General features: G+C 54.6%; 1 protein-coding gene across 1 annotated transcript in view; it reads right to left on the reverse strand.

The window, feature by feature from the left end:
• Nucleotides 1–11,827: 11,827 nt before the first annotated feature.
• The window catches only part of LOC139255418 (uncharacterized), a 40,399-nt gene continuing 36,976 nt past the window's right edge, over nt 11,828–15,250 (reverse strand). Inside the window, exon 8 of the mRNA XM_070873916.1 lies at nt 11,828–14,314. Coding sequence (XP_070730017.1) covers nt 14,174–14,314 — 141 coding nt within the window. The 3' untranslated portion in view covers nt 11,828–14,173. The remainder of the gene's footprint in view (nt 14,315–15,250) is intronic.

Genomic DNA, 15,250 nt, shown 5'->3' on the forward strand with positions numbered 1-15,250 from the left:
CTGGAGGAGGTTACAGAGATAGGGAGGGGTGTAGGGCAGGAGGAAGTTACAGAGATAGGGAGGGGTGTTGGGGCTGGAGGAGATTACAGAGATAGGGAGGGGTGTTGGGGCTGGAGGGGGTTACAGAGATAGGGAGGGGTGTTGGGGCTGGAGGGGTTTACAGAGATAGGGAGAGGTGTAGGGGCTGGAGGGGGTTACAGAGATAGGGAGAGGTGTAGGGACTGGAGGGGGTTACAGAGATAGGGAGCAGTGTAGGGCTGGAGGAGGTTACTGAGATAGGGAGGGGTGTAGGGGCTGGAGGAGGTTACTGAGATAGAGAGGGGTGTAGGGCTGGAGGAGGTTACAGAGATAGGGAGGGGTGTTGGATGGAGGAGGTTACAGAGATAGGGAGGGGTGTAGGGCCGGAGGGGGTTACTGAGATAGGGAGCGGTGTAGGGCTGGAGGAGGTTACAGAGATAGGGAGGGGTGTTGGGGCCGGAGGGGGTTACTGAGATAGGGAGGGGTGTAGGGGCAGGAGGAGATTACAGAGATAGGGAGGAGTGTTGGGGCTGGAGGAGGTTACTGAGATAGGGAGGGATGTAGGGCTGGAGGGGGTTACAGAGATAGGGAGAGGTGTAGGGGCTGGAGGGGGTTACAGAGATAGGGAGGGTGTAGGGCTGGAGGGGGTTACAGAGATAGGGAGGAGTGTAGGGGCTGGAGGGCGTTACAGAGATAGGGAGGGTGTAGGGCTGGAGAGGGTTACAGAGATAGGGAGGGGTGTAGAGGCTGGAGGAGGTTACAGAGATAGGGAGGGGTGTTGGGGCTGGAGGGGGTTACTGAGATAGGGAGGGGTGTTGGGACTGCAGGGGGTTACAGAGATAGGGAGGGGTGTTGGGGCTGGAGAGCGTTACAGAGATAGGGAGGGGTGTAGAGGCTGGAGGAGGTTACAGAGATAGGGAGAGGTGTAGGGGCTGGAGTGGGTTACAGAGATAGGGAGGGGTGTAGGGCTGGAGGAGGTTACTAATATAGGGAGGGGTGTAGGGGCTGGAGGAGGTTACTGAGAAAGGGAGGGGTGTAGTGCTGGTGGGGGTTACAGAGATAGGAAGGGGTGTAGGGGCTGGAAGGGGTTACAGAGATAGGGAGGGGTGTAGGGGCTGGAGGAGGTTACAGAGATAGGGAGGGGTGTTGGGGCTGGAGGGGGTTACTGAGATAGGGAGGGGTGTTGGGGCTGGAGGAGGTTACAGAGATAGGGAGGGGTGTTGGATGGAGGAGGTTACAGAGATAGGGAGTGGTGTAGGGCTGGAGGGGGTTACTGAGATAGGGAGGGGTGTCGGGCCAGGAGGAGATTACAGAGATAGGGAGCGGTGTAGGATTGGAGGAGGTTACTGAGATAGGGAGGGGTGTAGGGGCTGGAGGAGGTTACTGAGATAGAGAGGGGTGTAGGGCTGGAAGAGGTTACAGAGATAGGGAGGGGTGTTGGATGGAGGAGGTTACAGAGATAGGGAAGGGTGTAGGGCCGTAGGGGGTTACTGAGATAGGGAGCGGTGTAGGGCTGGAGGAGGTTACAGAGATAGGGAGGGGTGTTGGGGCCGGAGGGGGTTACTGAGATAGGGAGGGGTGTAGGGGCAGGAGAAGATTACAGAGATAGGGAGGAGTGTTGGGGCTGGAGGAGGTTACTGAGATAGGGAGGGGTGTTGGGACTGCAGGGGGTTACAGAGATAGGGAGGGGTGTTGGGGCTGGAGGGCATTACAGAGATAGGGAGGGGTGTAGAGGCTGGAGGAGGTTACAGAGATAGGGAGAGGTGTTGGATGGAGGAGGTTACAGAGATAGGGAGGGGTGTAGGGCCGGAGGGGGTTACTGAGATAGGGAGCGGTGTAGGGCTGGAGGAGGTTCCAGAGATAGGGAGGGGTGTTGGGGCCGGAGGGGGTTACTGAGATAGGGAGGGGTGTGGGGGCAGGAGGAGATTACAGAGATAGGGAGGAGTGTTGGGGCTGGAGGAGGTTACTGAGATAGGGAGGGATGTAGGGCTGGAGGGGGTTACAGAGATAGGGAGAGGTGTAGGGGCTGGAGGGGGTTACAGAGATAGGGAGGGTGTAGGGCTGGAGTCGGTTACAGAGATAGGGAGGAGTGTAGGGGCTGGAGGGCGTTACAGAGATAGGGAGGGTGTAGGGCTGGAGAGGGTTACAGAGATAGGGAGGGGTGTAGAGGCTGGAGGAGGTTACAGAGATAGGGAGGGGTGTTGGGGCTGGAGGGGGTTACTGAGATAGGGAGGGGTGTTGGGACTGCAGGGGGTTACAGAGATAGGGAGGGGTGTTGGGGCTGGAGAGCGTTACAGAGATAGGGAGGGGTGTAGAGGCTGGAGGAGGTTACAGAGATAGGGAGAGGTGTAGGGGCTGGAGTGGGTTACAGAGATAGGGAGGGGTGTAGGGCTGGAGGAGGTTACTAATATAGGGAGGGGTGTAGGGGCTGGAGGAGGTTACTGAGAAAGGGAGGGGTGTAGTGCTGGTGGGGGTTACAGAGATAGGAAGGGGTGTAGGGGCTGGAAGGGGTTACAGAGATAGGGAGGGGTGTAGGGGCTGGAGGAGGTTACAGAGATAGGGAGGGGTGTTGGGGCTGGAGGGGGTTACTGAGATAGGGAGGGGTGTTGGGGCTGGAGGAGGTTACAGAGATAGGGAGGGGTGTTGGATGGAGGAGGTTACAGAGATAGGGAGTGGTGTAGGGCTGGAGGGGGTTACTGAGATAGGGAGGGGTGTCGGGCCAGGAGGAGATTACAGAGATAGGGAGCGGTGTAGGATTGGAGGAGGTTACTGAGATAGGGAGGGGTGTAGGGGCTGGAGGAGGTTACTGAGATAGAGAGGGGTGTAGGGCTGGAAGAGGTTACAGAGATAGGGAGGAGTGTTGGATGGAGGAGGTTACAGAGATAGGGAAGTGTGTAGGGCCGTAGGGGGTTACTGAGATAGGGAGCGGTGTAGGGCTGGAGGAGGTTACAGAGATAGGGAGGGGTGTTGGGGCCGGAGGGGGTTACTGAGATAGGGAGGGGTGTAGGGGCAGGAGGAGATTACAGAGATAGGGAGGAGTGTTGGGGCTGGAGGAGGTTACTGAGATAGGGAGGGGTGTTGGGACTGCAGGGGGTTACAGAGATAGGGAGGGGTGTTGGGGCTGGAGGGCATTACAGAGATAGGGAGGGGTGTAGAGGCTGGAGGAGGTTACAGAGATAGGGAGAGGTGTAGGGGCTGGAGTGGGTTACAGAGATAGGGAGGGGTGTAGGGCTGGATGAGGTTACTGATAATAGGGAGGGGTATAGGGGCTGAAGGAGGTTACAGAGATAGGGAGGGGTGTTGGGGCTGGAGGGGGTTACTGAGATAGGGAGGGGTGTTGGGGCTGGAGGAGGTTACAGAGATAGAGAGGGGTGTTGGATGGAGGAGGTTACAGAGATAGGGAGTGGTGCAGGGCTGGAGGGGGTTACTGAGATAGGGAGGGGTGTCGGGCCAGGAGGAGATTACAGAGATAGGGAGGGGTGTTGGGGCTGGAGGAGGTTACTGAGATAGGGAGAGGTGTAGGGCTGGAGGGGGTTACAGAGATAGGGCGAGGTGTAGGGGTTGGAGGGGGTTACAGAGATAGGGAGGGTGTAGGGTTGGCGGGGTTACTGTGATGGGGAGGGGTGTAGGGCTGGAGGGGGTTACAGAGATAGGGAGGGGTGTAGGGCAGGAGGAAGTTACAGAGATAGGGAGGGGTGTTGGGGCTGGAGGGGGTTACAGAGATAGGGAGGGGTGTTGGGGCTGGAGGGGGTTACAGAGATAGGGAGAGATGTAGGGGCTGGAGGGGGTTACAGAGATAGGGAGAGGTGTAGGGGCTGGAGGGGGTTACAGACATAGGGAGGGGTGTAGGGCTGTAGGAGGTTACTGAGATAGGGAGGGGTGTAGGGGCTGGAGGAGGTTACTGAGATAGGGAGGGGTGTAGGGCTGGAGGAGGTTACAGAGATAGGGAGGGGTTTTGGATGGAGGAGGTTACAGCGATAGGGAAGGGTGTAGGGCCGGAGGGGGATACTGAGATAGGGAGCAGTGTAGGGCCGGAGGAGGTTAAAGAGATAGGGAGGGGTGTTGGGACCAGAGGGGTTACTGTGATGGGGAGGGGTGTAGGGGCAGGAAGAGATTAGAGAGATAGGGAGGGGTGTTGGGGCTGGAGGAGGTTACTGAGATAGGAAAGGGTGTAGGGTTCGAGGGGGTTACAGAGATAGGGAGAGGTGTAGGGGCTGGAGGGGGTTACAGAGATAGGGAGGGGTGTTGGGGCTGGAGGGGGTTACTGAGATAGGGAGGGGTGTAGGGGCAGGAGGAGATTACAGAGACAGGGAGGGGTGTTGGGGCTGGAGGGGGTTACTGAGATAGGGAAGGGTGTAGGGTTCGAGGGGGTTACAGAGATAGGGAGAGGTGTAGGGGCTGGAGGGGGTTTAACAGAGATAGGGAGGGTGTAGGGCTGGAAGGGGTTACAGAGATAGGGAGGGGTGTAGGGGCTGGAGGGGGTTACAGAGATAGGGAGGGTGTCGGGCTGCAGCGGGTTACAGAGATAGGGAGGGGTGTTGGGGCTGGAGGGGGTTGCAGAGATCGGGAGAGGTGTAGGGGCTGGAGGGGGTTACAGAGATAGGGAGAGGTGTAGGGGCTGGAGGGGGTTACAGAGATAGGGAGGGATGTAGGGGCTGGAGGGTGTAGGGCTGGAGGAGGTTACAGAGATAGGGATGGGTGTTGGGCTGGAGGAGGTTACAGAGATAGGGAGGGGTGTTGGGGCTGGAGGGGGTTGCAGAGATCGGGAGAGGTGTAGGGGCTGGAGGGGGTTACAGAGATAGGGAGAGGTGTAGGGCTGGAGGAGGTTACAGAGATAGGGAGGGATGTAGGGGCTGGAGCGTGTAGGGCTGGAGGGGGTTATAGAGATAGGTATGGGTGTTGGGCTGGAGGAGGTTACAGAGATAGGGAGGGGTGTTGGGGCTGGAGGGGGTTACTGAGATAGGGAGGGGTGTTGGGACTGCAGGAGGGTTACAGAGATAGGGAGGGTTGTAGGGGCTGGAGGAGGTTACAGAGATAGGGTGGGGTGTTGGGTCTGGAGGGGGTTACTGTGATCGGGAGGGGTGTTGGGACTGGAGGGAGTTACAGAGATAGGGAGGGGTGTAGTGGCTAGAGGAGGTTATAGAGATAGGGAGAGGTGTTTGGGCTGGAGGGGGTTACAGAGATAGCGAGGGGTGTAGGGCCGTTAAGGGTTACTGAGATAGGGTGCAGTGTAGAGCCGGAGGGGGTTACTGAGATAGGGAGGGGTGTAGGGCTGGAGGGGGTTACAGAGATTGGGAGAGGTGTAGGGTCTGGAACGGGTTGCAGAGATAGGGAGGGTGTAGGGCTGGAGGCGGTTACTGAGATAGGGAGGGGTGTAGGGGCTGGAGGGGGTTACAGAGATAGGGAGGGTGTAGGGCTGGAGAGAGTTACAGAGATAGGGAGGGGTGTAGGGCTGGAAGGGGTAACAGAGATAGGGAGGGGTGTTGGGGCTGGATGGGGTTACAGAGATAGGGAGTGGTGTAGGGGCTGGAGGAGGTTACAGAGATAGGGAGGGGTGTAGGGCAGGAAGAAGTTACAGAGATAGGGAGGGGTGTTGGGTCTGGAGGAGATTACAGAGATAGGCAGGGGTGATGGGGCTGGAGGGGGTTACAGAGATAGGGAGGGGTGTTGGGTCTGGAGGAGGTTACTGAGATAGGGAGGGGTGTGGGGGCTGTAGGAGGTTACAGAGATAGGGAGGGGTGTTGGGGCTGGAGGAGATTACAGAGATAGGGAAGGTTGTTGGGGCTGGAGGGGGTTACAGAGATGGCGAGAAGTGTAAGGGCTGGAGGGGGTAACAGAGATAGGGAGAGGTATAGGGGCTGGAGGGGGTTACAGAGATAGGGAGAGGTGTAAGGGCTGGAGGAGGTTACAGAGATAGGGAGGGGTGTAGGGCTGGAGGGGATAACAGAGATAGGGAGAGGTGTAAGGGCTGGAGGGGGTTACAGAGATAGGGAGGTGTGTAGGGGCTGGAGGAGATTACTGAGATAGGGATGGGTGTTGGGCTGGAGGGGGTTACAGAGATAGGGAGGGGTGTTGGGGCTGGAGGGGGTTACTGAGATAGGGAGGGGTGTTGGGACTGGAGGGAGTTACAGAGATAGGGAGGGGTGTAGGGGCTGGAGGAGGTTATAGAGATAGGGAGAGGTGTTTGGGCTGGAGGGGGTTACAGAGATAGCGAGGGGTGTAGGGCTGGAGGAGGTTACAGAGATAGGGAGCGTTGTAGGGCTGGAGGAGGTTACAGAGATAGGGAGGGGTGTTGGGGCTGGAGGAGATTACAGAGATAGGGAGGGGTTTTTTGGGGCTGGAGGGGGTTGCAGAGATAGGGAAGGGTGTAGGGGCTGGATGGGGTTACAGAGATAGGGAGAGGGGTAGGGCTGGAGGGGGTTACAGAGATAGGGAGAGGTGTAGGGGCTGGAGGGGGTTACAGAGATAGGGAGAGGTTTAGGGCTGGAGGAGGTTACACAGATAGGGAGGGGTTTGGGGGCTGGAGGAAATTACAGAGATAGGGAGGGGTGTAGGGGCTGGAGGGGGTTACATTGATAAGGAGAGGTGTCGGGGCTGGAGGGGGTTACAGAGATAGGGAGAGGTGTAGGGGCTGGAGGGGGTTACAGAGATAGGGAGGGGTTTGGGGCTGGAGGAGGTTACAGAGATAGGGAGAGGTGTCGGGGCTGGAGGGGGTTACAGAGATAGGGAGGGGTTTGGGGCTGGAGGAGGTTACAGAGATAGGGAGAGGTGTAGGGGCTGGAGGGGGTTACAGAGATAGGGAGAGGTGTAGGGGCTGGAGGGGGTTACAGAGATCAGGAGGGGTGTAGGGGCTGGAGGAGGTTACTGAGATAGGGAGGGGTGTTGGGGCTGGAGGAGGTGACAGAGATAGGGAGGGGTGAGGCCGAGGAGCGATTTGAAGACAAGGATGTGAATTGTGAATTGTAGGTGTTGCTGGACCGGGAGCCAATGTAGGTCGGCGAGCACAGAGGGTGATGGGATCAGAAGTTAATTGCTGGCCGGCTTCATGTGGTCAGGAGTTTGCTCTGAGCTCAGCCCCGACAGGACTCAAAGCACAACTGTGTCTTCAGTCGAAAGCTTGTGCTGCAATAAAGTGGTTGCACAATCAAAAGTATATTAAATCAGATCAGGATCGCATTCCATTGGCTGCTGACGGGGGCTTGTCTCCTTTCATCCCCGCTCCTCTAACTCTGGCCTCCCGAACATCCCCGATTTTAATCGCTCAACCATCAGTGGCCGTGCCTTTAGCTGCCTGGGCCCCAAGCTCTGGAATACCCTCCGCCTTGCTCTCCTTCTTTAAGATGTTCCCTAAGTCTCAGCCCTGGCTCAGTGGGCAGCACTCTCACCTCCGAGTCAGACGCTTGTGGGTTCAAATCCCACTCCAGATACTTGAGCACAAAAATCTAGGCTGACTGTCCAGTGCAGTGCTGAGGGAGTGTTGCACTGTCGGAGGGGCAGTACTGAGGGAGTGCTGCTCTGACGGAGGGGCAGTACTGAGGGAGTGCTGCACTGTTGGAGGGGCAGTACTGAGGGAGCACTGCTCTGTCGGAGGGGCAGTACTGAGGGAGTGCCGGACTATCGAAGGTGCCGTCTTTCGGATGAGACGTTAAACCGAGGCCCAGTCTGCTCTCTCAGATGGACGTAATAGATCCCATGACACTATTTTGAAAAAGAGCAGGGGAGTTATCCCCAGTGTCCTGGGCCAATATTTATCTCTCAATCAACATCACAAAAACAGATTATCTGGTCATTATCATGTTGCTGCTTGTGGGAGCTTGCTGTGTGCAAATTGGCTACCGCATTTCCCACATTACAACAGTGACTTCATTGGCTGTAAAGTGGTTTGAGACGTCCGGTGGTCGTGAAAGCCGCTATATAAATGCAAGTCTTTCTTTTCCTTTTTAAAACCGACCTCTTTGACCAAGTTTTTGGTCACCTGTCCTAATATCTCATGATGTGGCTCGGGGTCAAATTTTGTTTGATAATCGCTCCTGTGAAGTACTTTGGGACGTTTTACTGTGTTAAAGGCATTATATAAATACAGGTTGCTGTTGTCCTGTGGGAAGGAAGAGGGGGACAAACTGTGCTCCCTGAGAACCAGGCCCAGCACGTCACGATTCAAGCAAAGGAGGAATTGACCAGCATTGAGATCAAGAGCGGGCTGCCGCTACAGTGGAATAGCCTCCGATGCACTGTCTGGATTCAGGCGGAATAGCACTGGAAGCCCACCGGAGCTGGCTCTACACCCCAGCTGCCTCCATCAGAGCCCTGGCAGCACCTCAAACCCTTACAGGGCTTGACAGGGTAGATGCAGAGAGGATGTTTTCCCCAGGCTGGGGAGTCGAGAACCAGGGGTCACAGTCTCAAGATAAGGGGTCAGACATTTAGGACTGTGCTTGGGAAAATGTTGGAATCCATTATTAAAGAAGCAGAGTAGCAGGACATTTAGAAAAGCAAAATTCAGTCAGGCAGAGTCAGCATGGATTTATGAAGGGGAAGTCATGTTTGACAAATTTGCTGGAGTTTTTTGAGGATGTACCGAATAGGGTGGATGAAGGGAAACCAGTGGATGTGGTGTATTTGGATTTACAGAAGGCATTTGACAAGGTGCTACATAAAAGGTTACTACACAAGATAAAATTTCACAGGGTTGGGGGTAATATATAAGCATGGATAGAGGATTGGCTAACTAACAGAGAACAGAGATAAATGGTTCATTCTCTGGTTGGCAACCAGTAACTAGTGGGGTGCCGCAGGGATCAGTGCTGGGACCCCAACTATTTACAATCTATATTAACGACTTGGAAGAAGGGACTGAGTGTAACGTAGCCAAGTTTGCTGACGATACAAAGATGGGAGGAAAAACAATGTGTGAGGAGGACACAAAAAATCTGCAAAAGGACATAGACAGGCTAAGTGAGTGGGCAAAAATTTGGCAGATGGAGTATAATGTTGGAAAGTGTGAGGTCATGCACTTTGGCAGAAAAAAATCAAACAGCAAGTTATTATTTAAATGGAGAAAGATTGCAAAGTGCGCAGTACAGCGGGACCTGGGGGTACTTGTGCATGAAACACAAAAGGATAGTATGCAGGTACAGCAAGTGATCAGGAAGGCCAATGGCAAGACCAAGGGAAGTCTTACTACAGCTATATAAGGTATTGGTGAGGCCACACCTGGAATTTTGGTTTCCATATTTACGAAAGGATATACTTGCTTTGGAGGCAGTTCAGAGAAGGTTCACTAGGTTGATTCCGGGGATGAGGGGATGAGGGGATGAGGGGATTGACCTATGAGGAAAGGTTGAGGAGGTTGGGCCTCTACTCATTGGAATTCAGAAGAATGAGAGGTGATCTTATCGAGATGTATAAGATTATGAGGGGGCTTGACAGGGTGGTTGCAGAGAGGATGTTTCCACTGATGGGGGAGACTAACTAGAGGGCACGATCTTAGAATAAGGGGCCGCCCATTTAAAACTGAGATGAGGAGAAATTTCTTCTCTCACAAGGTTGTGAATCTGTGGAATTCGCTGCCTCAGAGAGCTGTGAAAGCTGAGACATTGAATAAAGTTAAGACAGAAATAGACGGTTTCTTAATCGAAAAGGGGAGAAGGGAAGGGATTATGGGGAGCGGGCAGAGAAGTGGAACTGAGTCCATGATCGGATCAGTCATGATCTTATTGAATGGCGGAGCAGGCTTGAGGGGCCGTATGGCCTACTCCTGCTCCTATTTCTTCTGTTTTTATGTTCATATGAGGAGAAATTTCTTCACTTGGAGGGTGGTGAATCTTTGGAATTCTCTGCCCCAGAGGGCTGTGGAGGCTCAGTCATTGAGTATATTCAAGGCTGAGATCGATAGATTTTTGGATATTAAGGGAATCAAGGGATATGAGGATAGTGCAGGCAAGTAGAGTTGAGGTCGAAGATCAGCCATGATCTTATTGAATGGCGGAGCAGGTGCGAGGGGCTGAATGGCCGACTTCTGCTCCTAATTCTTATGTTCACCCATCAGAGCGAGTGATACTGTAAACCACCTTAGTGTGGGACTGTAGTTATATATAGGCCCAGACAGGGTAAGGGTGGCAGATTTCCTTCCCTGAAGGAATATTAGTAAACCGGTTGGGGTTTTTAATGACAATCCCACAGTTTCATGGTCACTTTTAATTTCACATTATTAAAAACTGAATTCAAATTTTGGAGGGATTAGACCCGGCGTCCCTTGAATCAGTGGTCCAGCTCTTCCCCGTGTTACTGTGGCCAGAGCAGAGGCTACAGGCATCAGCTTCAATTCAGTGTTCACTTGGCGCCCCCTGCTGCTGTCTCCTGCCATTACCACTTCAAACTCCATCCAACTCACCAAAGCGCTCACAGAATACAAGTAGCAATTAACAATCTTGCATTTCTATAGCGCCTTTCACGTCCTCAGGACATCCCAAAGTGCTTTACAGCCAATGAAATACATTTTGAAATGTAGTCACTGTTGTAATGTAGGAACCGCGAAAGCCAATTTGCGCACAGCAAGCTCCCACAAACAGCAATGTGATAATGACCTGATCATCTGTTTTAGCTGTTGGTTGAGGGAAACATATTGGCCCCAGCACACTGGGGAGAACTCCACTGCTCTTTTCGAAATAGGGCCATGGTATCTTTTATGTTCATCTGAAAGGGCAGACGGGACCTTAGTTTAATGTCTCATCCGAAAGGCGGCATAGATCAGCACTCCCTCAGTACTGTCCCTCCCACAGAGCTGCACTCCCTCAATACTGCCCCTCCAACAGTGTGGTGCTCCCTCAGTACTGTCCCTCTGACAGTGCAGCGCTCCCTCAGTACTGCCCCTCCGACAGTGCGGCGCTCCCTCAGTACTGCCCCTCCGACAGTGCGGCGCTCCCTCAGTACTGCCCCTCCGACAGTGCGGCGCTCCCTCAGTACTGCTCCTCCGACAGTGCGGCGCTCCCTCAGTACTGCCCCTCCGACAGTGCGGCGCTCCCTCAGTACTGCCCCTCCGACAGTGCGGCGCTCCCTCAGTACTGCCCCTCCAACAGTGCGGCGCTCCCTCAGTACTGCCCCTCCGACAGTGCGGCGCTCCCTCAGTACTGTCCCTCCGACAATGCGGTGCTCCCTCAGTACTGCCCCTCCGACAGTGCGGTGCTCTCTCAGTACTGTCCTTCTGAAAGTGCAGCGCTCCCTCAGTGCTGCCACTCCGACAGTGCGGTGCTCCCTCAGTACTGCCCACCGACAGCGCATCGCTCCCTCAGCTCTGCCCTGGGAATGTCAGCCCAGATTTTGTGCTCAAGTCCCTGGAGTGGGGACTCAAATCCACAACCTTCTGACTCAGAAACGAGAGTACTGCCCACTGAGCCATGGCTGAGAAAGATCTTGCAATTATATAGCGCCTTTCACAATTTTCCCAATGCACTTTACAGCCAATGAAGTACTTTTTGAAGTGCAGTCACTGTGTAACGTAGTAAACGCGGCAGCCAACTTGCACACAGCAAGCTCCCACAAACTGTGATAACATAAACGACCAACTGCAACTTGAGCTGAACATGTTGGGCTGCGGGCTGCTTTAAACATCGATCTCGCTGGGTGAGGAATGATGCGAGCTCAATCCTCAGTTCTCCATTCCCTGGTTTCAAGCCAGTGCCCATTTCTCCTCCTCCTGCAGATCAGAACTGGACTAAACATTCCTAAACTGTTTACTAATTTACACACCAACATTAATCCACACATTCACGTGTAAATAGTTCACTTTCACACCGCCTTTTATTGGAGAAGTGATTCCACTTGGCGTGGTTTGTGATGTATGTGATACAGTTTACATTGCAGGGCAGATCTCAGGCACTTATTCACCACAACTTAAACTTTTTAAGATAGGCTCAGCTAAAGGTCTATTTTCTTACCGAATATCATATTTTCTGCCCATTAATCTCTCCAGCATTCACTTAATAGCAGAGCCTCGGTTTAACATCTCAACTGAAAGGCGGCACCTCCGACAGTGCAGCACTCCCTCAGTACTGCCCCTCCGACAGTGCAGCACTCCCTCAGTACTGCCCCTCCGACAGTGCGCTGCTCCCTCAGTACTGCCCCTCCGACAATACGGCACTCCCTCAGTACTGAGGGCCCTGAAGGAGTTCATTACTGGCCTGTATGTTCGGCCTGAGTGAAGAACATGGTACATTGATATAGTGCCTTTAATGTCTAAAAACATCCCAATGTGTTGCACTGAGGGTTAATCAGAAAATGGAGACCAGGCCAAAAGAAGGGAATTGCGGAGAATGTGATCTAAATCCCGGTCGAAGAGGCAGGTGTTCAGGAGGCAATGGTGAGGTTCGGGAGAGAATCTCAGAGAGTGGGGTCCAGGTGGCTGAAGGCACGGCTGCTAATGGTGGGGTGATGGGAGAGGAGGTACACAAGGACACCAGAGTCACAGGAACCGAGACATTGAGACTGAACTGGGAGAATTCGCAGCTGGTCCAAGAGATTTGACAGAGGTGCTCAAAATCATCAGGGTTTTGACAGAATAAATAAGGAGAGACCTTCTCTGGTGGCGGGGGGAGGGGGAGGGGTCGGTAACCCGGAGACACAGATTGAAGATAATCGGCAAAGAAGCCAGGAGGGGAAGATGACGAGAATGTTTTTACGCAGGGAGTTGTTGTGATCTGAAAGGGCGGTGGGAGCAGATTCAACAGTAATTTTTAACGGGGGGAATTGGATAAATACTTGACGGGGAAAAATTTGCAGGGCTGTGGGAGAAAGGGGGGCCGGGGGGGCAGTGGCTGGCACAGGCTCGATGGGCCCAATGGCCTCCATCCGTGCTGTGAGATTCTGTGATACCAAGTAGTCTGACAAGAGAGAGAGGAGGTGGAATGGGCTAGAGAGACGTGGAGAGGCAGAGCTAGGTGTTGTCAGTGTATATGAGGGGGGCTGAAACCCATGTCTTTAGATGCTGTCACCGAGGAGCAGTGTGTGGATGAGGGAGAGGAGGGGACCAAGGATTGATCCCGGGGGGTGGGTGTGAGGGGCGAAGGGAGGGGGGGAGGGGAACAGAAGCCATCGCCAGAGAATCTCTGGCCACAATCGGAGAACATTCGGATAGAGAGAGACAGAGAGAGAGAGGCGTGACCTGCAACGCCGACCGAAACACCAATGCACAAAATGGTGGTGGGGGGGGGTCCATAGGCAGTCCCTCGGAATCGAGGAAGACTTGCTTCCACTCTAAAAATGAGTCCTTAGGTGGCTGAACAGTCCAATATGAGAACCACAGTCCCTATCACAGGTGGGACAGACAGTCGTTGAGGGAAAGGGAGGGTGGGGAGTCTGGTTTGCCGCACACACTTTCCGCTGCCTGCGCTTGATTTATGCATGCCCTCGGCGATGAGACTCGAGGTGCTCAGCGCCCTCCCGGATGCACTTCCTCCACTTAGGGCAGTCTTTGGCCAGGGACTCTCAGGTGTCAGTGGGGATGTTGCACTTTATCAGGGAGGCTTTGAGGGTGTCCTTGTAACGTTTCCTCTGCCCACCTTTGGCTCGTTTGCCATGAAGGAGTTCCGAGTAGAGCGCTTGCTTTGGGAGCCTTGTGTCAGGCATGCGGACAATGTGGCCCGCCCAGCGGGGCTGATCGAGTGTGGTCAGTGCTTCAATGTTGAGGATGTTGGCCTGGTCGAGGACGCTAATGTTGATACGTCTGTCCTCCCAGGGGATTTGTAGGATCTTGCGGAGCCTCGTTGGTGATATATCTCCAGCGACTTGAGGTGTCTACTGTACATGGTCCATGTCTCTGAGCCATACAGGAGGATGGGTATTACTACAGCCCTGTAGACTATGAGTTTTGAGGGCCTGGTCTTCGAACACTCTTTTCCTCAGGCAGCCAAAGGCTGCACTGGCGCACTGGAGGTAGTGTTGAATCTCGTCGTCAATGTCTGCTCTTGTTGATAAGAGACTCCTGAGGTATGGGAAATGGTCCATGTTGTCCAGGGCCGCGCTGTGGATCTTGATGACTGGGGGGCAGTGCTGTGTGGCGGGGGCAGGCTGGTCGTGGCGGGCTCGCTTACTCCCAGCAGCAGCAGATAGTTTCCGTGGAAACGGGGCCTACATTCAGCACGTTGCCGAGTCTGCTCGCTCAGTCCCCGTAGCTCTGGGAGTGGATGGGGTCATGGGACAGCCCTGGGTCGGCTGGAAACGGCCGGTGTCCGTCACAGCCCGCGTGCCCACCCTCGCCGCTGGGCCACATCATCCCCAGGAGCCAATCCAATGACAAATCCTTGCGGGTAGAGAGAGGGAGAAAAAAAAAATATTACCCCCATTGAATTATTGAGAAACTAATATTTTCAAACTTTTCTTTCATTTACACAATGCTCCCCCCCCCCCCCCCCCCCCCACCCACCCGCCCCAACCCATCCACACACACACACCTCATACCCGGGCCAGGGACCGAGCTGGGGGCTGGTGTTTGTTGGGCCTCCCCGTGTGGTACCCCTTCCTCAGTGGCAGAGCGAGGCAAATTGTCACGGACTGGAGTTTTTGCCCAAACACCGCTCACCGCAGGGCCTTGGGAAGTGATCACTGGGAACAGTGGAAGTCATGGCTCATCAATAGGTCGCATCTCTCACCATACAGTCACAAGGTCGTGGGTTCAAGGCCCAGTCCAGAGACTTGAGCACATACATCCAGGCTGACACTCCAGTGCAATACTGAGGGAGCTCTGCACTGTCGGAGGGTCAGTACTGAGGGAGCTCTGCACTGTCGGAGGGTCAGTACTGAGGGAATACAGCACTGTAGGAGGGGCAGTACTGAGGGAGCAATGCACTGTCAGAGGGGCAGTACTGAGGGAGTGCCGCACTGTCGGAGGGGCGGTACTGAGGGAGCAATGCACTGTCGGAGGGGCAGTACTGAGGGAGCAATGCACTGTCAGAGGGGCAGTACTGAGGGAGTGCCGCACTGTCGGAGGGGCGGTACTGAGTGAATGTAGCACTGTAGGAGGGGCAATACTGAGGGAGTACTTCACTGTCAAAGGGGCAGTACTGAGGAAGTGCCGCACTGTCGGAGGGGCAGTACTGAGGAAGTGCCGCACTGTCGGAGGGGCAGTACTGAGGGAGCGCCGCACTGTCGGAGGGGCAGTACTGAGGGAGCGCTGCACTGTCGGAGGGGCAGTACTGAGGGAGCGCTGCAGTGTCGGAGGTGTCAGCTTTTGGATGAG

Source organism: Pristiophorus japonicus, chromosome 3, assembly GCF_044704955.1.
Source record: "Pristiophorus japonicus isolate sPriJap1 chromosome 3, sPriJap1.hap1, whole genome shotgun sequence".
Classification (NCBI taxonomy): Eukaryota; Metazoa; Chordata; class Chondrichthyes; family Pristiophoridae; genus Pristiophorus; species Pristiophorus japonicus.